At 38.8% G+C, this 22,142-nt stretch overlaps 1 protein-coding gene and 2 pseudogenes across 13 annotated transcripts in view; 1 reads left to right on the plus strand and 2 right to left on the minus strand.

Moving 5' to 3' along the window:
* Nucleotides 1–22,142, minus strand: part of TBC1D31 (TBC1 domain family member 31) — a 70,768-nt gene that overhangs the window by 24,816 nt on the left and 23,810 nt on the right. For all 13 annotated transcript variants that reach the window (XM_025993402.2, XM_025993404.2, XM_025993403.2 and 10 more), the window contains 8 exons: nt 19,199–19,358; nt 18,180–18,380; nt 12,528–12,704; nt 7,627–7,706; nt 7,399–7,545; nt 5,096–5,229; nt 1,383–1,516; nt 884–1,063 (listed from right to left, as the gene is read on the minus strand). In XM_025993402.2, the coding sequence (XP_025849187.2) occupies nt 884–1,063; nt 1,383–1,516; nt 5,096–5,229; nt 7,399–7,545; nt 7,627–7,706; nt 12,528–12,704; nt 18,180–18,380; nt 19,199–19,358 (1,213 nt within the window). The remainder of the gene's footprint in view (nt 1–883; nt 1,064–1,382; nt 1,517–5,095; nt 5,230–7,398; nt 7,546–7,626; nt 7,707–12,527; nt 12,705–18,179; nt 18,381–19,198; nt 19,359–22,142) is intronic.
* LOC140595137 (glutathione S-transferase P pseudogene) lies at nt 10,185–10,986 on the minus strand (annotated as a pseudogene).
* Nucleotides 18,439–18,701, plus strand: LOC112915960 (acyl-CoA-binding protein pseudogene; annotated as a pseudogene).

The raw sequence follows: 22,142 nt of genomic DNA on the forward strand, positions 1-22,142 counted from the left end.
CTGGATAGCTCAGTCTGGCTCTTGATTTCAGCTCAGGTCAAGAGTTGGGAGACTGAGCCCCTCGTTGGGCTTTGAGCTCAGTGGGGAGTCTGCTTCAGGTTCTCTCATCCTTCTGTCCCTCCTCACCCGCTCTCTCTCTCTCTCTCTCTCAAATAAATATATCTTTTTTTTTTTTAAAAAAAAAAGAAAAACTAAAAACCTTAAAAAAAAATAAAGTCTGCTAGGAACCACAAAATAAATAACAAGCAAGCCCAATTCCTCTTGTCTACCAAAAGAACCTCTCCTTTTATTATTTATGTATTTGAGAGGGAGACACAGATAGCGAGAGAGCACACATGGATGGGGGGAAGGCGCACTGAGCAGGGAGCCCAATGTAGGGCTCCATCCCAGGACCCTTGAGATCATGACCTGAGCCGAGGGCAGATGCTTAACCAACTGAGCTACCCAGGTGCTCGGAGAACTTCTCCTTTAAAGAACCTCCTCTCATGCTTTCCTAAGTAACTTTCCTCTTATGTCTCAAAATTCTCATAGTAACCATTTCATATGTGTAATAAGCATCCAGACTGTCACAGACTGGACGGGTCACTTATAAAACCACACACAGAACAACAACCCACCTGTTAAACATCCTTTACATAGGCAACAAGCATGGAACTTCCATATTACCATGTTTCTTTTCTGAAGCTATGACTGTAAGACAAACAGTGTGCTGTAATTGCCTGTTGGATTATCTACCAACTATGTCAGAGTAAGGATGTGGTACTGCATTACTACCCACCCAGCACTGGTAACTGACATGCAACAGGTACTCAATAAATGAATGGATCTGTCAATTGAAATAAATGAAACTTGAGAACCATTACTTAAGAACAAGGATATTTACCTCAAAATCATCTTTAAGACTGCAGTTGAGCAAAGGAGCTCTAGAGCATATGTTGTAGGCTACAACAGTCATGAGGAGGAATGAAGGATGGTTGGAAAAGACATTATCAAATAATTTTAGCCACTCCTCTCTTGTTAGTACTTCTGAAAAAATGGTTTCAAGAAGAGGCCAAGCATACAGCTAAAATAAATAAGGAAAGATTTATTAGTTTCCTACGGAAAAGTCGTTAAGTCATTGCCAATATTCTCTTACATTTGATGGAGCAGTTAGAGTCATTATGTTAAAAACAACTGGGAAAAGAACCACCTTACTCCGGACCTTTCTTTACAGACTTTCAGGAAAGCAGTTTAAGGAAGAAGAATGGAATACTGTTAAAAATACAAAAGGTAGTATATTCTTTTATTATCCTCTTTCAAGAAAATACTGCCTTACTTATACCAGATCCAATTTTAGCTTCCCAAATAAGCCATGTTATCCTAAAAAACCTTATTCTTCTTACCTGGGAAGTTATATCGTGATCTATGAAGTGCTGCAGTAGTTCTTTGTCATGAAATGCCAAAACATTTTCTATCATACTGAGAATATTGATAGGAGGATTCGGAAAATATTCAAACCAATGTTGACACCAATTGACTATGAAGAAAAAAACAGAAAATTTATCTTGACCATTCTGATTTATCAAAAGATTTTGCAATTCTTAAATGTATCCACTCTTTATGCCATCAATATGCTCATTAATAAAGAACACATGATAACTCTTCAAGTTCTAGAACAATTGATTTTAAAGTTCCATCATGTTAACATAGTATCTTAGGTTTATGGAACTGGCCAATTTCTTCAAATGAGAGCAGGTGATAAGAAAGTGTCAATCAAAACAAACGATACTTCCCTTAGTATTCCTGATCCTCACCATAGGGCATTCTGCTTCCTACTTCTCCTGGTTAACAGAATGACTCTTCTAAAAAAACTTCTTTCTTAAGTCTTCATTAAATGTGACGAATGGGGGGTGCCTGAGTGGCTGCATTGCTTAAGGGTCTGCCTTCAGCTCAGGTCCTGATCTCAGGGTCCTGGGACTGAGCCCTGCACTGGGCTCCCTGCTCAGTGGGGGAGCCTGCTTCTCTCTCTCTTCACGATTTGTGCTCTAGCTCTGTCACTATCTCTCTCTCTGAAATAAATAAAATCTTACAAAAAAATAACCGATAAACATTAAATGCCAATCTCCTGAAATCTACTCAAATTCATACCTAATCAGGGAGGCTTGAGTGGAAAAGGATTGTGGTTCCATCCTTTGACGATAAAGGTCTCTTTTCACATATTAGCTAACGAAGGTTTAGGTCAGTGGAATTTTGGATTACATACAGTTATAAAGGGCCTACTAATTCCAGAAGTCAATTATTTATTAGTAAGTAAATCTGAATAATTAAGGTATAATTAAACTCTTGTAAAAACTAAGCTTTAAAGGAAATTATTTCGACTTCTTTAACTGCTGCTCGAGTTAACTCTAAGAGAAAAATCCAGTTCAGCAACATGTGCTAAGTACCTACCATGACTCAGACAGACACTGCTAATCCTAGGAATTGTCAAACACTGCACACAGATACGGCCCTGATTTTTATACCTAATACATCAACAGAACACTGCTTTCAATTAGGCAAAAGGGAAACCCTGCTTTACACAGTAACTTCCTCTGTTCGGCATGGAGTCACCACAACAGGAGTACAAGTAGAGGACCTAGACACAGAACCGAATGAGAACAGGATAAGGAGAAATCACCGTGTGGAGATCTTCGACTCCACCTGAAGAACTAACTCCCTCTTGGTCATAAAGAGACTATAAAACAGTGCTTAAAATGACTTCTATAAACACATTCCAAATCATATATCAAAGTGACTATATTCCTTCAGACTTTCTACTAGGTCCCAACTAGACTGTGAACCTGAATGGTCAGAACAATGGTAATATCGCAAGCAGTGCTAACATTTAGTTGGAGCTAACATTTAGTAAATGTTTATTAGCTAAAACTAGTTTGAGACCCTTGATGAAAATTCACAGCTACTCATGCTGACCATGATAGATATTCTAGATTTAGATTTCAGGTTTAGAAGGAAAATCAATTCCTCAGCACATAATCATGCTCCAATGATTTAACAAGATTTTACTGGAAATAAAGAGTGCAATTGCTGGGTTATATGGGTTATATCCAACTTTTTGAGGAACTGCCAATTTTCTACAGTGACCATCATTTTACATTTCCAGTGATATATGAAGGTTCTAATTTTTCCACATTCTTGCCAATCCCTGTTTTTTTCCCCAATTTTGAAATTATAGCCATCCTAGTAGGTATAAGTAGCATCTCAGTGTGGTTTTTTAATTTGCATTTCCCTAATAACTAATGATCCAGAGCATCTTCTCATGTACTCATTTGCCACTTAGATATCTCCTATGGAGAGAAGTCTAATCAAGGTATTTGCCCATATAAAAATGGGATTATTTTTCTTTTTGTTGTTGAGTTGCTTCTTTTCCTTTTAAAACACAAAGTGTTTTGCCAGGGTAAACTACTATAACCCTTTTGAGGAATCAATTAGAATATTCTTATTTTTTTGACCTAATAATACCAATTCCAGGAATTTGACCAAGAGAAAAGAATCATAATCATTTCTATGTAAAGATAGTTATAACATTGTTTGAGGTAAAAATTAGAAATAACCTAAATGTCCAACAACAGATTAAACTAGTACATTTACATTATAGAATATTTTAGTAGTGAGGGGAAAAAAAAGAATCCTACAGTCAATAAAATATAAAGTTTATAAAAAGAGAAATGTACATAACATTAAAGTAATATAATTAAAAATTTTTTTTTCAATTATAAAAATTTTAAATATTGCTTAAAATGTATGGAAAAATTATTTAAAAAACTAAACGTCTACCAGTTGGGGGACTAAATTATAATACATCTATGTGATGAAATGTTACATTACCCAGGGAATAAATTACATTTTTCAAGAATATTTAATGATTCGGGGGAAATGCTCTTATAAGAAATTCATCAATATATTATCAAAGATTATCCATGGGGAGGAAGAACACTGGTGACCTTCCTTTTGTAGATTTTCCTATATTTTCTCCAATGATCAGTAAAAATTAACCAAAGCAAATACAATGTAATTAAATGAACAAGAAAACAAAGAGAAATATAATACTCACAATATGTGTACTTGAATCTTTTTATTTCTTTTAAAAATTTTACTGTTATATAGGTAAGAGCTTTTCTCCTTTGTACAAGACAATCTTTTAAAGTAATTTAAAATACATATAAAATTGTTATTTTTATTAAATCAATCTATAATTGGATCCAGTTAATTAACTGTTTAACTGACCCAATTATACTAATAGGAAAAAAGTACTCACTTTTCAGAGTAGATGGTACTGATAGCAAGCAGTAAACACAATGGTTGGGAGCACAGGCTACAGTCAGCCTGGGTTTAAATTTCTGTTCTGCCACCAACTGACCCTTGGGAACTTAAGCTCCCAACTGTGTGCCTCAGTTTCCTCAGTTATAAAAAGGCAGTAACGCCTACTTCATTGGACTGTTGTAAGATAAGTTAAAAAAGGCAAAACATGGAGAATGGTACCTGGAAAGTTCTCAATAAATGTTTGCTCTGGAGGATGAGGATGAGGACAGCAGTTAGCACCTGCCACAGCAGGCACTGTGTGCTAAATGCTTTACATACTTATTACAATCCTAGGAATATTAACTGACTTTCAGTAAGTAAAGAATCTGCTTCTTTCTTATTATTTTTAAAAGATTTTACTTATTTGAGAGAGTGAGTACACGCAGGAGCTGGGGGGCTGGGTGGGGCACAGCAGAGGGACACTTGAACTCCCCACTGAATGCTGAGCCCCAGGAGTGGATCCCAGGACACTGACTGAGATCATGACCTGAGATGAAGTCATATGGTTAACCAACTGAGCCATCCAGGTGCCCCTGCTTCCTCTTACTAACAAAATCTAACCTGTATTAGTATCTTCTAAAATGCAACTATCCAGATTTTCCTGTAAATAAAAAGGTTTATGTATAAATATCCAAACCATCCATTTCATGCTCTGTATCTGATTGTTTAACACCAGAATTGCTAAATGTCACAAAGACATCAGAAAAACACACAGAAATCTGCCCTTGGTTTCATTATTTAATACTTATTTACTTACTTATGAGGGTAGCAACAACTTCAAAACAGATGAGTTGGTTGTTCTGGAATAATTTTACAAATGGAAATGCCAAGAGTGGAAGATATGGTGTGTCGCTGAAGATGGCAGACCAGTGAGCTAATGCAGATAGGGTTCTGTGAATCATGTAAGAAAACAAAGACCAGAAAAGTTTATTATTAAAATTTTAAGTAAAACATTCGCATGATAAAAAAAATTTGCTACAAAAGATATATTTGATTCTCCCCTCTACCTTTGTCATCTAGCTTACTTCCCCAGAACCACTGTTAAAAAGTATAGATTTTTTTTTTTTTAAAGATTTTATTTATTTACTCATGAGAGACACAGAGAGAGGGAGGCAGAGACACAGGCAGAGGGAGAAACAAGTTCCACACAGGGAGCCCTATGCAGGACTTGATCCCGGGTCTCCAGGATCACGCACTGGGTTGAAGGCGGCGCTAAACCGCTGAGCCACCAGGGTGCCCTAGATCCTTTTTTAAAAAAAGTCACAAAGGTTGATATAAACATTGTTTCCACACCTTGTATTTTTTGCTTAATAGTATCTTGGAAATAGTTCAATCTAAGTAGATGTGGAGCTTTGATGGCACATGACAGTTTTGTGTAGATACCTTAATTTCTTAAATTTGGCTTTACTGGGCATTTCAGTTGCTTCTAATCCTTTATAAACAATGCCATGCTTAATGTTTTATTTACATTTACATGTGGGAATATAGATTTGGATAAATTCCTAGAAGGGAATTGCTGAGTCAAAAAACATGTGCACCAATTTCAATAGCCAGTGCCAAATTATTCTTTGCAAAAATAGTGTCTATTCACATTCTCATTAGCAGAATAAAGGGATGCCCATTTTTTCACTGTGGCCAACATGTTTTATTATCAATTTTCTTTTTCTTTTTTTAAAGATTTTATTTATTTATTCATGAGAGATATAGAGAGAGAGGCAGGGACACAGGCAGAGGGGGAAGCAGGCTCCCTAGGGGAAGCCCACTGAGGGACTCAATCCCGGAACTCCGGGGTCACGCCGAGTCAAAGGCACATGCTCAACCACTGAGCCACCCAGGTGCCCCTCCAGGACTATTTTTTTTAAATTTTGGTCAATTGAAACTCAGAAAAACAACGGCAATGTGGTTTTAAATGTGTATATATACACATTTTTTCAATGTAATTTTGACTGGCATTTATTATAAGGGAGGTACACAACTTTTCATGTTTAAGAACTATATCCTCAGCTATGAGCAACACATTCAATCCTTTTTCCATTTTTTTTTTAAAGATTTATTTGAGAGAGAGAGAGAGAGAGAGAGAGAGAGAGAGAGAGAGCGCGTGCACACACAGAGGGAGTGGGAGAAGGAGAAGCAGACTCCCTGCCGAACAGGGAGCGGGATGTGGGGCTGCTCATTCCTGACCCTGAGATCATGACCTGAGCCAAAATCAGAAACTCAACCAACTGAGCCACCCAGGCAGCCCCTCTTTTTCCATTTTTTATTGGTTGGTCCTTTCCACACTCATTTTACATGAATATTACATATAGAAACCAGTCTTTTGTCTTACGTTTTATATATACTTTTTCAGTTTTACATTTGTCTTTGGGGAATATTTTTACATGTAGAGATTTGTGTTCATATCAATCTCTTCTGGACACGTCATGCTTTAAAAGGCCCGCCTTACTCTAGGGCTGTAATTCTCCTATATTTACTTCGGATACTTTTAAGGTTTCCTTTTTTTAAAAAAAAAACCTTTTATTTTGAAATAGTTTTAGGTTTCCAAAAAAGCCACAAAAATAGTAGAGAGGTTCCTATATACCTTTCACTCAAATTATTCTAATGTTAACATCTTTCATAAATATGGTACAATTAGGACACTAAGAAATTAACATCAGTACTATGCTATTAACTAAATCAGACTTCATTCAGATTTTATCATTTTTTCCCCATTTTTTTATGTGTCATTTTTTCATTTTGCCAAACTAGGACTCAACACTATATTTATTTGCTAAGTCCCCATAGGCTCTTCCAACATGGGAGCTCCCCAGTTTCTTATCTTTAGGACACTGACATTTTGGGGGAATATCACATAGTTATTTTATTTATAGACTGTCCCTCAATGTTTTCTCATGACTTAGAGTGGGGTTTATACATTTTTGGTAAGAACACCTAGAAACTGATGTGCAACATATTAAGGTGGTATCTGCTGAGTTTCTCTATTATAAAATTCCCATCTTCTCATTTATAATGAATTAATATCTTGAGGAAGATATACATATTGCTGCAATATACTGAACATACCTCTGTAACACTCTGAGTAGTTTCCTGCTTTTGATGGGGTATTTCTTCTGAAGGTTGAGAAATGCCACATGAACACCTTTATCTTCCAGGCTGTTAAATGCAGTATGGTTTTCAGGCAGTTGTAGCAGAGAGCGCCAAATGAACATTCTGAAATAAAGGTATAATTTTAACCAAAAGTTTGGGAGAGGGGTGTAAAATTGATTTAACAGGGAAGAATGTAAATTTTACCTGTATTTCATTGGATATTCACCATAGCCTTTTAATAAGATTTGCAAACGCTTTTTGTTTAATCCATCTGACAACTCATTCTTAAAAAAAAAAAAATAACATCCATAAGTGACATCATCACAAAACAGAAAAGGTAATCTAGCTCACAATGGCTTTCCAGCATTACTTATCTACTTATAGATTTTACTCTTTGAGACAGTGAGAAAGAGGGTGCAAGTTGGGTATGGAGGAGCAGAGAGGGAAGAGGAGGGAGAGGGGAGAAAATCTCAAGCAGATTTCCCTCTGAGCATGGAGCCCAATGCAGGACTCCTGAGATCATGACCTGGGCTAAAACCAACAGTCAGATGCTCAACCAACCAAGCCACCCAGGTGCCCCTGGAACCTCTCTGTAAATGAAGATAAAATCCCCAGGTGAGTTTGGCCTGGGTTTTATCTGTTCTTATCCTGACCATATACAGATGAAGTTCCTACTTCCCTTCCCATGTCCTGATGCCAAGATTATAGTGAAGATTTCACCCTGTTCAAGTATTCTACTTTGACCTACTCCTTAGAGCTGGCTATGAATTGCTGAGAAGCAGCCCACTCCCTGACATATTTCTGAAGAATTTCCAAATTTGACTCCCACTAGAGCACTGCCCTGAAGGTGGTGCCTCTTATTTTCCAGAAATCAATTGTGACCATGCCCTTAGTTTTCCCAGAAAAGGCTCCTGTAAATTCTCAGGAAAGCTGAAGTCAGATCATGTCTCAGAGCTATCATTCAGCTTATTTTCTCATCAGAACATTCAACTAACAGGAATGATATTATCCAACCTTTACACAGCTAGGTTTGTGCCTGCTACTTAGCTTTTTAAAACGGATATTTTTGGAGGGGAGGTGGGTAGGGGAGATGGGGTAACTGGGTGATAGGCATGAAGGAGGGCACTCGACAGAATGAGCACTGGGTGTTACATGCCATTAAATTCTACCTCTGAAACTAATAATATACTATGTTAACTAAATTGAATATAAGTTAAAAAAACTAATATTTTAGGATTACCCATAAAAGTAATAAAACTATAAAGGACATAATTAACATGAAAATGCAGACAATAGTTAACATCTATAGGATAGGGAGAGAAATGTGATTGGGAGTAGGCACACGGGAGCTTCAAAGCTACTGGTAATACTCAGTTTCTTAATGTGGATCTGGGTATGTCCTGAAAAGTGTTAACATGGGAGGTCTGAGAACACTACCCTTAGAGGTGTACTTGCAAGGCTGGGCCTTGTCTGGTGTCTAGAAACCTGGATTTCAGGAAATTTCCCACTGTCCCCAGATAAGAGTGGCTTACTGTGCCTAAATTGTTCGTACACTGTGATTTATGCTGAATACCTGCTCTCCTTGTAGAGTCCGGGATTTTGAGATGTACTTAACCTAGGATGCCTATATAACCAGCTTTCACTGAAAACTCTGGCCACTGGGTCTCTAATGAATTTCCCTGGTAGACCACGCTTTACACATTTGTATTATGTGAGGTTCACAATTTTAAAATGCTCAGAGGAAAAAAAAAAAAGAGGTCATTAAAATTAATGTGAAAAACGCCAAGTACTTGTGTGAATATGGAGCAACTAGAGCTCTCAAATACCTCTTGGTGGGAATGTAAGTTGTTTTAACCAACTTCTTGGGAAAACTGACAGCATACTACAGTGGAACATAAGCATTATCAACAGGCTGGTAATTCCATTTCTAGGTTTTTATCCAGCATAAATATGCCCAACGTTCGCCAACAGACATGTACTACAATGTGCACAGCAGCACTATTTCTAACAGAAAAATTTTTTAAAAAGTAGAAAACCATCCAAATGTCTACCAACTACAGAATGGATAAAATTTGGTTTACTCACATGATGGAATTTTATATAGTTATGAGCGAATGATGTACAACTACATGGATTTCTCAAGCATAAATAAAACATAATGCTGAATGAAAGAAGCCAGATACAAGACTACAAACTGAATGATCCAATTTATATAAATACAGAAAAAGGCAGAACTCATCTATGGTGTTACAAGTCAGGAGAGGAGTCATCCTTGGGAAGAAAGGGTCTGGAAGGGACCAGAAGAGGGCCTTCTGGGTGCTACTAAGGGTCAATTTTTGGATTTGTGTGCTAGTGACACAGGTGTGTTCGGTCTATTAAAAAAAAAAAAATCACTGAGCTGTATAGTGTACTTTTCTGTGTGCAATTGGTTTAATGTCAATAAAAAGTTTTAAAAGTCCTTGAAAACATTACCAACTTCTTTATGAATATTTATATTTACTTTCAATTCCAAAGTAATATATGTTCTTTGCAGAAAATTTTGAAAACACAAAAAATTTACATAAAGAAGAAAATAAAACTGAAAGCCCGTCCCGCAAAGGTAATTTTATTAGCATCTTGGTTTTTCTTCAAAAATAATACGTAGGTACTCATAGTCTTTTCAAATCAAACTGATATCCAAGTATATAGTACTTATAGCTTGCTTTTTATTTTTAATATACTGTAATTATTTCCCTTTCCTCTTAAGTATTCTTAGATTTCTTTCTTTTTTTTTTTTTTTTTTCTCACTTGAAAATTTTATTGGTCAGGGAGAAAGGAAGTCAGGCAGCCCCCCAGCTTCCAGCCCAGGGTTCTACAAGCTCTCACTGCTTCCCGTTGCCATTGATAGGGCGGTTCACGTGCTCGGGGGACGACAGGAATGCTTTGAGCTTGGGTCTGGCGCTGAGGCGCGCCACATAGGCCGAGAGCAGGGGGAAGGAGTCCAGGCAGCTGGGGGCCAGGACCTGGTGAATCAGCAGCAAGTCCAGCAGGTTGTAGTCCGCGAAGGAGATCTGGTTGCCCACGATGAAGGCCTGGCCCCCCTCATTCTGGGACAACAGCGTTTCAAAAGGCTTCAGGTAACCTGGTAATGCCTTCACATACTCCTCCTTTCCTGCCTCATAGTTAGTGTAGATGAGGAGGGCGTATTTGCAGCGGAGAGCCTCCACACCATCGTTCACTACATCCAGCAAGGCCACCTCCTGGTGGTCCTTCCCGTAGAGCCCAAGGGAGCGGCCCAGGTGTCGCAGGATGGCATTGGACTGGTACAGGGTGAGGTCTCCGTCCTGGAACTTGGGGAGCTGCCCGTACAGACAGGAGGCCTTGAGTGAGCCCTTCATCCAGGTCTCCATGGTCACCACCTCCTCCTTCCAGCTCTGGCCCTGGTCAGCCAGCAGCATGCGCATGGCCTCACAGCGCCCTCGAACAGGGAAGTAGATAGATGATGGTGTAGGGTGGCATGGTTGCAGCGCGGGTGGCGGTGGCGGTGGCGGCGGCGGCAGAGCTCAGGCCCCGGCCAGGCCTCCAGCCTTATTCTATTCTTAGATTTCTAGTATATAGCTCTATCATAATTTATGACTGGTTACCTACAATCAGACATTTTGGTTGTTTCTAAGTTTTTCTTGAGTAAATCTCTTACTCTCTCTCTCTCTCACACACATACAGTTAGAAATTATCCCAAACAAGGCAAAAAGGCAAAGTAGTACATTCTTTCTTAGAACCATTTGGCTTCTACTATCAAAATTTTTTTTAAATTTTTAAAATTTTATTTATTTATGATAGTCACATACAGAGAGAGAGAGAGAGAGAGAGGCAGAGACATAGGCTGAGGGAGAAGCAGGCTCCATGCACCAGGAGTCCGACGTGGGATTCGATCCCGGGTCTCCAGGATCGCGCCCTGGGCCAAAGGCAGGCGCTAAACCGCTGCGCCGCCCAGGGATCCCTACTATCAAAATTTTTATCTAAACTCTGATTTAAAAATTCTACTTCTCCCAATACATTTGTGCAAATGTTCAAAGATAATTATATAAGGCTTTCCACTTCATCACAGATTGTATTAACAGATTGATGATATAATCTAAATGCCAGCTAAGCACAGTAAATTAAGGCGAAGGTATATGCACAAAGGCAATACAATGCAAGTATTTTTTAAATGTTGTAGCACCATATGCACAAATATAGATATTTAATATGTTAAGTGATATAAGTTATAGAACAGTACTATGATTCATGTAAAAAAAATAGAAAGGTTAACACGTGCAGATATACATATATTTATACATGCACGGAAGACTTCTGAAGCGTATCAACAACTATTAACAAAGATTACCTCTGGGTAGTGCAAAGAAGAGTGGGCTAGGGGATAGGGAAGAAGAAAGATATACTTTTATTTTTTCCCTTCTTAACATTCTATAGTAGCATTGTTTAACAACGCAACTCATGCATGTAATTTTAAGTTTTCTAGGAACTATGTTAAGAGAATAAAAAGATGCAGGTAAAATTAAGTTTAGTATTATGTTTCATTTAGCCCAAGGTAATCAAAATATTGTCATTTCAACATATAATCAACATAAATTATTTATATTTTATATTCTTTTTCAAAGTTTATTTACTTTAAGTAATCTCTATAGCCAACATAGGGCTCCAACTCAAGATCCTAAGAGCAAGAGTCACACATTCTTCTGACTGAGCCAGCCATGTGCCCCAAGATGTTTTACATTCTTCTGCTTATACAAAGTTTTCAACATCTGATGAGCATTTCTCACATACAGCACATCTCATTTCAGACTAGGCACATCTGAGGTATTCATGAGCCCCACGTGGCTAGTGGCTAGCATACTGGACACTGCAATTCTATACTGTTTGACTTTTTAAAAAACCATAAACATGTACTAATATAATTGTATATGGAAAATTTAGAAAACATGTTGTAATTTCAGTTACAATTTTCTTATCTTCTTACCTTTCCTTTAAGTTCTAAGAGAGGGAAGAGTGATGATGGCTTTAAGTATCGTAAATCTCCTCCATAGCAGAGTCATGACAAAAATGTCATCATAATATATTCTTACCTCTTTGTTTTCAAAACTACCAGTCAGGTCTTTCTTTAGTATTCTGGTTTGTATTCTGTTTTCCCTTGATCTGGCTGGCCGTTGTACTCTTCCTGATGTTACTTTCATCTTAAGGTCACCAGAATTCAGTTTACTCTTAGGCAAATCTTCAATCACTTTCACTAAGGGAGGAGGTGGCTAAAAGGGAGAAAAAATAAAATCCAGTGGCTATTCTTAGAACACAGACCTGTTCACATAAGATTTACAAAATTTGTTGTGATCAATTTCATAATGTACCTTTACACTATTCTCCAAGCAAAAAGTGTACATAAAATATCCAAAAATGTTTCCCTGTTGTTAAATCAAATTTCTGCCAAATTCCCTTGAAGAACACAATAAAGATACGTGATTAACAACAACAATAGAGAATTTAATTATCCTTTGAAAGCTGGCCTTAAACCATAGTGTATCAATTTATTTTTAAAAAATAGGGACCCCTGGGTGGCGCAGTGGTTTGGCGCCTGCCTTTGGCCCAGGGCGCGATCCTGGAGACCCGGGATCGAATCCCACGTCGGGCTCCCGGTGCATGGAGCCTGCTTCTCCCTCTGTCTGTGTCTCTGCCTCTCTCTCTCTCTCTCTGTGACTATCATAAATAAATAAAAATTAAAAAAAAAAATATTTTACTTACTTACTTGAGTGAGCATGAGCAGGGGCAGGGTGGGGGGGGGCAGAGGGAGGGGGAAAAGCAGACTCCCTGTTGAGCAGAAAGCCCCATGCAGGACTCAAAATTCCAGAATCCTGAGATCATGACTGAGCTGAAGGCAGATGTTTAACCGACTGAGCCACCAAGGCTTCCCTAATCCATTTTTTTAATACTTGTGTGATAAAGTTAGTGGTTTGGTGGTAATCTGTGGCACAGAAGGCAGCTGGACACAGGGCCCTCTAGAATGCTGAGAGAAGCACCTTAATATTCTTTGGGCTTAAGTGAATTTCTCTGAGGGAGTTGTCAAATGACTTTCCTCTGGAAGCCTGGGACACCTGTCTCTCTGTCCTTGGTCCCACAGAGATGGCCATTAGTCCTCTACTACGTTGACAGCTTAACAGGCAGTTCGGACACCAAGACTTAGATTCTCCACCCTCATTATTATGGGTAAATAAAAGAAAATAAATCCCAACAACTTCAATTTACTTAAGGGAAAATGATTCACAGAAACATTTTCTCCATGAATAATACCACTTTGAAATCAAAAGGTCTTCCCTGCTCAAAGGAAATGAGCAGATAAGGTAACTCAGGTTTCCAAAGTTCTAAATATTCTGAAAGTTACAATGACTTTCACAGATTACTGAAATGTCTGAGTCCATTATTGCTGAGAGTTTCCTTAGTGATTAGCCCAGACTCAAATCAAAAACAGGGTGGATATGTGAGTTTTAAAAAATTTTTCTGGAAGCCAAAGTGCCAATTCCTGTCAGATGAGAAGACAGACCACAAACACAGGGAATATCCCATATGTCAAAATGAACACACCAGATTTCAGAAAAATACGATATACACATTACCTTGCATTCAGATCATCATGAAAGCTGGAACAATGTTTTTCCAAGATAATGTAAATGACAATGAATCACTACTCCTCTAAAAAGCTCCTTGAAAACGAAACCAAACTTTTTGACCTCCCCCCGCCTTACTCCCGAAAGAAAAAAACAGAACAAAGCAAACATCTTGACCCTTTTTCATAACACAGACTACTAAAAGACTACTTTGAAGTTTCAAAGATTTTTCTCATGTTATCTTCAGAGGTTTAGGACTTCTACTTTTGAAACCTGCAGCCTACTGTATGAGTCCAAAAAAGTCTTCCCTGGGGCACCTGGGTGGCTCAGTTGGTTAAGCGGCGGACTTCAGCTCAGGTTATGACCTCAGGGTCCTGGGATCGATTCCTCCATCCAGCTCCCTGCTCAGTGGGGACTCTGCTTCTCCCTTTCCCTCTCTCCCTCCCCCTGTTCATGCACTCTCTCACTCAAATAAAAAAATTAAAATTAAAAAAAAAAGTCTTTTCTATTGCCAACTGCAGTACGATGAATATAGAAAACACTGTAAAACGTGTAGAGTAGGTAATATAATATACAGGGTGTCGCTACATTTCTGTTTTTAAATTATTATTAAAAGCATTTAAAGTTGGAACTATTTCTGTAAGGTTTTTAAAATAGAGTTTTTCTCGAATACATTATTATTTGTATCTAGAAAGAATATGAGGATAATGCAAAATTTAACAATAGCTTTGCCCCTCAAAAAAAGTACGATGGCCATCTATTCTGTGATTTTTCAATTTTTTAGCTACGAAATACAATTAACAATGGTCTGACTTCTGAATAGTGCCCATCTTTAATATCCTTGAACTCTCTTATTTCTAACATCAATCCATTCTTCCAATCTGCATTAAATTTTTATTTTAGTGCCACATTTTTTTCCTCTTGAACTTCATGTGCTTCCACAAAACACAATCCTCCCAAAAGTTAGAGCCCGAGATAGGATCTGAACTGCCATACCTCAGTAGTGTTAAAGCTTCAACACACAAGCAGGAATTAACTTACTTATTAGCACAATACTAATGATTCTACAGTGGCCACAAGATAGGACTTGAAAGAACAGGACTTGGGTCAGTTTTGTTGAGACTACAGATCTGAACATTTGTGTAAGCCTGGAATAGCCAGAAAGACACTAGTGGTGCTGATAATGTGTACAAAAAGAAAAAAAGGTGACCTTACTTCTGTTATAGGCTAGCTTTTCTGGTCAATATGATGTTAATATGCTTAACAAATACCAGAGAGGAAGTCAATGACTTACCCTTCCTTTGTTTTTTCTCAGATCTCACCCTGCTTCTATTAATAACATGTACCTAGATCCTGTAAAATTCAGCTAAGCTGAAAACTCATTAAAATCAAATTAGTAAGTTACTAAATATTTAAAGTTTATGAGAATAGTAGAGTATAATTCCATATGGTTAAAGAAAATGTATGCATCTGCACATGCACACGAGCGTGCACACGCACACACTCGCACACACACAAAGGTTCTCACTATTCACAGTAGTTCTGTTCTATAAAGAAGCTCCAAGAAGTACTGAGTTAGTGAATACTGAATCACTGCTCCCAGGAGAAATACAGTTAGGTGCCTGTGAGCCAGTGATCACAACATTTTTGTTGACCAATCAATATATAGCTTTGTTTAGTGTGTGTTTGTATTTAAAGACACTTATTCTATATAAGTTGATTCATGAACATTGAACTCATGCCAACAGCACTATAACTTATGCCTGAATTAAGCGTATCTATTGCAACCTTCTTGTGCTTAGGTATGCTAGACAGCACGCTGGTACTGTGGATGTGTGTGGAGCATTTTTTAAAAAATGATTTATTTATTTATTTATTCATGAGAGGCCGGGGGGGGGGGGGGGCGGGGGAGGGGCAGAGACCCAGGCAGAGGGAGAAGCAGGCTCCGTGAAGGGAGCCTGATGTGGGACTCGATCCCTGGTCTCCAGGATCACGCCCTGAGCTGAAGGCAGACACTCAACTGCTGAGCTACCCAGGCATCCCTGTGCGGGGCATTTTAAAGAGTAAAATCAACAACAGAAAGCACAAAGATGTGAAAAATGTGACACTAAACAGACCATGGAGAGGACACTTGTTTCCAATTATGAGAGCAGAAATAAGAAGGCCGAGTGCTGCTGTGGGTGAGCTCAGCTGAGTGGCATGCCGGGCAGCTCAGGTAGGTGCTGCTCTGTGCATGTGAATGCCTATCAATATGCATGGAGTACTGATCTGAGTTATAAATATTTCACCAGTAGGTGAATTCACATTTACAGAATCCATAAAAAAATGAGGATGGACTCTATACAAACACAGAGAAAAAGCCTGGAAAAATATATACTTCAAAATCATCTGAGAAAGGTGAGACTGAGTGATTTTCATCTCTTTGCTTATCCGTATCTTTTGATTTTTTTTGTGTTACTATAATACTATTTGTCTAATCAAAAAAAAAAAAAAGATAAAAAGGACAAAAAGGAACACACACAAAGCAAAAGGACTATCATTTTAAGAGTAGAACACTGGGCCACTAATGACTAGCTGTGTGATTAGGCTGAGGCGCGAGCTTCTTCTGCCTTAAAAAGGAAACAGGCCAGCTGATCATCAAAGTCCTTCTCAGGGCCACCATGACACAACTCCAGACCTCGAGAGGCAATGAGACAATGAGACTTGGCAACAAACTGGGGGAAATTTTAGATAACCATAAAAGAGAAGGATATTTCAGATGAAATGAGCACTGAAGCAGATGGAGAAATGAGAATGGGTCTGTGGTGGGGGGGGGGGCAGTGAAGGAAGTTACAAGTTTGGGGAGGTAAGTCAGGCAGGCAGACAAGACAAAATTGGAGAGGACTCTGACAGTCAGCCGGAAGAGTCTGGACTTAAAGCAGCAGGCAAAAGGAAGGAAGCCTCTAAAGTAGCACTACGGGGATCCCTGGGTGGCGCAGCGGTTTGGCGCCTGCCTTTGGCCCAGGGCGCGATCCTGGAGACCCGGGATCGAGTCCCACGTCGGGCTCCTGGTGCATGGAGCCTGCTTCTCCCTCTGCCTGTGTCTCTGCCTCTCTTTCTCTCTCTCTCTGTGACTATCATAAATAAATAAAAACTTAAAAAAAAAACCTAGAAAAAAAAAATAAAGTAGCACTACGTTAGAAATGACGAGGACAGCATTATTTTAGCAAGATGCTATATAAAAGATGGGCAGAGTCAGGCCCTAAAGTCTCTTTAGCCCTTACGTTTAAATTACTGTGAATTCGATAGTAGTTACTGAATATTCCTACAGGGATGGCTAATGTGAAGATGTGCACCAGGTAGCCCTTATATATTTCAAATCTGAGAATTATGACTTAATATTGATTAGATCTAAAGATGTACAGAACAGTCCTAGTGCTCCAAGATTTCAAGTCTATAAGATGGGAAAGGAGACTGAGACAGGAATGAAGAGCCTGGGACTGAGGATCTCTTTTGGGAACGGGATCATGAGGGGTGCCCTTAATGGGATAGGGACCCCAAACAGATGCCTTTGAGGCAGGCACCAACTTAAGAAAGAAGCATAGCTGAGTAAAGTGTGGAGGGGCCTGGCTGGCTCAGTTGGCAGAGTACGTGAATCTTAATCCCAGGGTTGTAAATTTGAGTCCCATGTTGGGTGTAGAGATTACTTAAAATTAAAATCTTAAAAAAAAAAAAAAGTGTAGAGACATGGCTTTTGGAGGTAGAAAAAACAAAAATAAAGACAAAAACAAACAAAATAAAACCATACCTAGAAGTATGGGTAAGGTCCAAGGAATTTAGAAAATCAGAGCATAAAGATTTTATTTTCGGTGATACAACATTTAAATTAAAAAAAAATCTTTGGGGATGCCTGGGTGTCTCAGTGGTTGGGCATCTGCCTTTGGCTCAGAGCTTGATCCTGGAGTCCCCACATTGAGTCCCACATCGGGCTCCCTGCATGGAACCTGCTTCTCCTCCCTCTTCCTGTGTCTCTGCCTCCCTGTGTCTCTCATGAATGAATAAATAAAATCTTTAATAAATAAATAAAATAAAATAAAATAAAATAAAATAAAATAAATCTTTGATGTTCTTTACTTGATAACATACCTTATTGATTTCTTGTGTTAGAGCTTGAACTGAATATATGTTCAGACTTCCATTTTCCATAATAGATGCAATGTACCGTCCATGTGGGCTAATTACTGATGAGCTAATTCCTTCATCAAGGCTCCCAATTTCAAAGAGAAGTTTACAAGTTTGTATATTAACAAATCTCATTATGCCATCTTGACTCAGCACTCCAAGAACCTAAGAGTAGAGAGAAATAATATATGAGTAATATATGAGTCCCGAAGGCTCACAACCCCGCCACCATGTCTCAGGCTGAGTTTGACAAAGCTGCTAAGGATGTTAAGCACCTCAAGACCAAGCCAGCAGATGATGAGATGTTGTTCATCTACAGCCACTACAAACAAGCAACTGTAGGAGATGTAAACACAGAACGGCCTGGGCTGTTGGATCTCAGAGGCAAGGCCAAGTGGGATGCCTGGAATCAGCTGAAAGGGACTTCCAAGGAAGATGCCATGAAAGCTTATGTCAACAAAGCTAAAGAAAAAATATGGAATATAACGGCTGGATTTGGCTGCCAGCAGTGCATTTCATCTAAACTGATCTACTGTCTTGTTTTTCTAATACTGTGGATCACATGAAATCATGCAAATAGCCCGTTAACGTAGGTCCTGAAGACCATGCAGGACATGGCTCAAACAAAGTAGGGGCTGCCATGGTTACTGACCTGCATTGAGTAGTTTTTATCCAGAAATCAATTAAAGTTGCATCTGTTACTTAAAAAAAAAAAAAAAAAAAAAAGTCACATTTAAGTCCCATGTCTCAGATGTTAACCAGACTTACAGTGATCATTATATAATGTATACAGATATCAAATCATTATGAAGCTAATGTTTTATGCCAATTAACACCTCAATGTTAAAATCAGTCAACTCTCTGAATATCAAACTACACACGCTCACATGTACCTTGCAAGTTAAAGAAGAGAACAAAGATAGTTCAAGAATTGATAATGCTCTTTCTCAGAAAGTATAATGTCCTACATTTATATTACTAACCTGATTAGAGCCAGCATCAAAACTATCGGGGAGAAATTCTAGGTGGCGGATGGCTCGAACTCTAGCAGGCATCTGAATAATTCTGAATAGCTGTTTAGCTTCCAAGCACCACAAGTGAAGGTGATTTGATTTCCCTCCAGCTGCCAGGATTCGACCATCTCTGTGGAACAAAAGGTGAGAAAGTAGGACTACATGAATTGTTTACAGTAGTACTGTCCACTATCACCCCACATGACAGAAATGTTCTCCACCTATGCCGCCCAATATGATCACTACTGGCCACAACTTGAAATGTAGCTAATGGTTCTGAGGAAGTAAAATCTTAATTTTATTTAATTTTTACTAAATAGTCCCATGAATATAATAGCTATCATATAGGAAAGTTCAGGTTTACAGCATATAGATTTTCTTTACCTATTGTACTAAGACACCAGCTTAACAAATACTTGTTTGATGATCTGGTTGAGGATTTCTGAGTAACATTTATCTTTTATAGTGTAATCTCAAAGTCACCTCTATTCAACTTTCTATATTTCATATATGACTATACTGAATTGGTACAGCACTGTTACATGAAAACCCAAAAAGCCTCAACTTTTTTATTTTACTTTTTATTATTATTTTTAAAGATGTTATCTATTTATTCAAGAGAGACACAGAGAGAAGCAGAGACACAGGCAGAGGGAGAAGCAGGCTTCCTGTAGGGAGCTGATGTGGGACTTGATCCCAGGATCACGCCCTGAGCCGAAGGCAGACACTGAACCACTGAACCACCAAGGTGCCCTTCAACCTTTTTTTTTTTTTTTAAAGTTAGTTAGTTATGAGAAAGAGAGAGAGAATGTGCATTTGTGCAGTGTGCACCCATGAGTAGGAGGAACAGAGGGAGAAGCAGAGATGTCTCACTGAGCAGGGAGCCTGACTTGCGCCTTGATCCCAGAACCCTGATATCATGATCTGAATGAACTACCCAGGCGCCCAAGCCCCAGCTTTTTTTTTCCTGCTCAAAGCAAGCTACTTTTACAAAGTACAAAAAGAATAAGCTGGGTTGACTTGCAATGTTGTTGTTCATTCATTTGCTAAGGACTTGTAAAGAGTCTACTACAAGCCAGGTATCATTTCAGGCACCAGGGACATAATGGTGACCCAGGCAGGTAAGAGTCCTGCTCTTGTGGGATTTTTAGTATAGAGGAGGAGAAACAATGAACTTTACCTCAGCTGACGGTAAGTTCTCTAAAGAACTATAAAATGAGATGGGAGTTACAGACTTGGGAAAGGAGGAAGGTCTCCTTTGTGAAAAATGTGAATGAGACAGCTGTGGGATGATTTGGAAGAATTCCGTGCTGGTCGGTATTCCAGACTGGCCGACACTTAAGTGTTGAGAAAGGAATAAGGTTAGCACCTAAGGAAGAGAGAAGCCACACTCAAAGGTGGTTGGAATTGTTCAATAGGAGGAAAGAGAAAACCTGAGGCCAGATGACAGAGGCCATAGGGATATTATGGGGAGTTTGGCTTTTATTCTAAACACAAGGGAATGCCTTTCAAGGGAGTTCAATAGGGAAGTGACATGATTTGACTTATGACTTAAAAAGGCCACTCTATCAGGGCACCTGGGCGGCTCAGCCAGTTAAGCCTCAGACTCATGATCTCAGAGTCTTGAGTTCAAGCCCTGCACTGGGCTCTACACTGAGTATGGAACCTACTTCAAAAAACAAAACAAACCCCAAACCCCAACTCTATCTGCTATGTAGAGACTGACTTTAGGAAATGAAATTGAAAACAAGGAGACCAAATAAGGAGTCTATATTATAGAAGTCTGAAAGAGACCAAGGGAGTTAGAGTAGGGTCACAGCTGTGGCAATGCACAGATCAGACCAATTAAAGATATTTGATGGAACTGAAGGATTTACTCATGACTTAGAAGAGGGTGAGAGAAAACAAGGAAATAATATATTTTCTACCTCTTTCCACTGAAAAGGCCTAGAGACAGTGACCAGATTAGTCACAAGGAGTACCTCTAACATCCAGATTAGTTTTTGAACTATTATTTCCCACTAAAACAAGCCCAGGCTCTTTAGAAAAATGGCTGATTCCAGGTTTGGGACAGAAAATGTATAAGGTAAGCCTGGAACATCTCGTCTGATAAGAAAGAATGAGAGCGGGGGATCCCTGGGTGGCTCAGCGGTTTAGCGCCTGCCTTTGGCCCAGGGCGCGATCCCGGATTGAGTCCCATGTCGGGCTCCCGGCATGGAGCCTGCTTCTCTCTCCTCCTGTGTCTCTGCCTGCCTCTCTCTCTCTCTCTCTCTCTCTCTCTTTCTATCATGAATAAATAAGTAAATAAATCTTAAAAAAAAAAAGAAAAAGAAAAAGAAAAAGAATGAGAGCTTTCAAAACAGACCACTGGGGTTGTTATCAGAAGGGTTCAAATCAGTCAAAGAGGGGAGAACTAGAGCATCACAAATAGTGATATTAATGGATTAAATCATATCAACTATATTTAAATCCATTCATTCACAAAAATTAAAGGCAAAGCTTTCATTGGCGACCTGTGGAAAATGCCAATAAGCCAATTCGTTATTTTTTACAAAAAAATTTTTAAGGGTGCCTGGTTGGCTCAGTCAATTAAACTTTGTCTGACTCTTGATCTCAGGGTAGTGAGATTGAGCCCTGCATTGGGCTCCATGCTGGGTGGGGGGCCTACTTTAAAAAAAAAAAAATTTTTTTAAAGACAGGGAAATCAAGCATTTATCCCACCTTTCCTTTGCAACTATAAAGTAACCAGAGTTGATGAGAGGATGTTTCTTTCTATAGTAGGTTTCTAGTTAATAAGGGAAGAAGGAATAACAGAATTAGCATAGCACTATTTTGCTAGCCTCGAATGCAATACTGGTTCTAGGTCATGATCAGCAATGGCTGCTAATATCACAAGAGAAATGTTCATCTGATT

This window comes from Vulpes vulpes, chromosome 13 (genome assembly GCF_048418805.1).
Source record: "Vulpes vulpes isolate BD-2025 chromosome 13, VulVul3, whole genome shotgun sequence".
Classification (NCBI taxonomy): Eukaryota; Metazoa; Chordata; class Mammalia; order Carnivora; family Canidae; genus Vulpes; species Vulpes vulpes.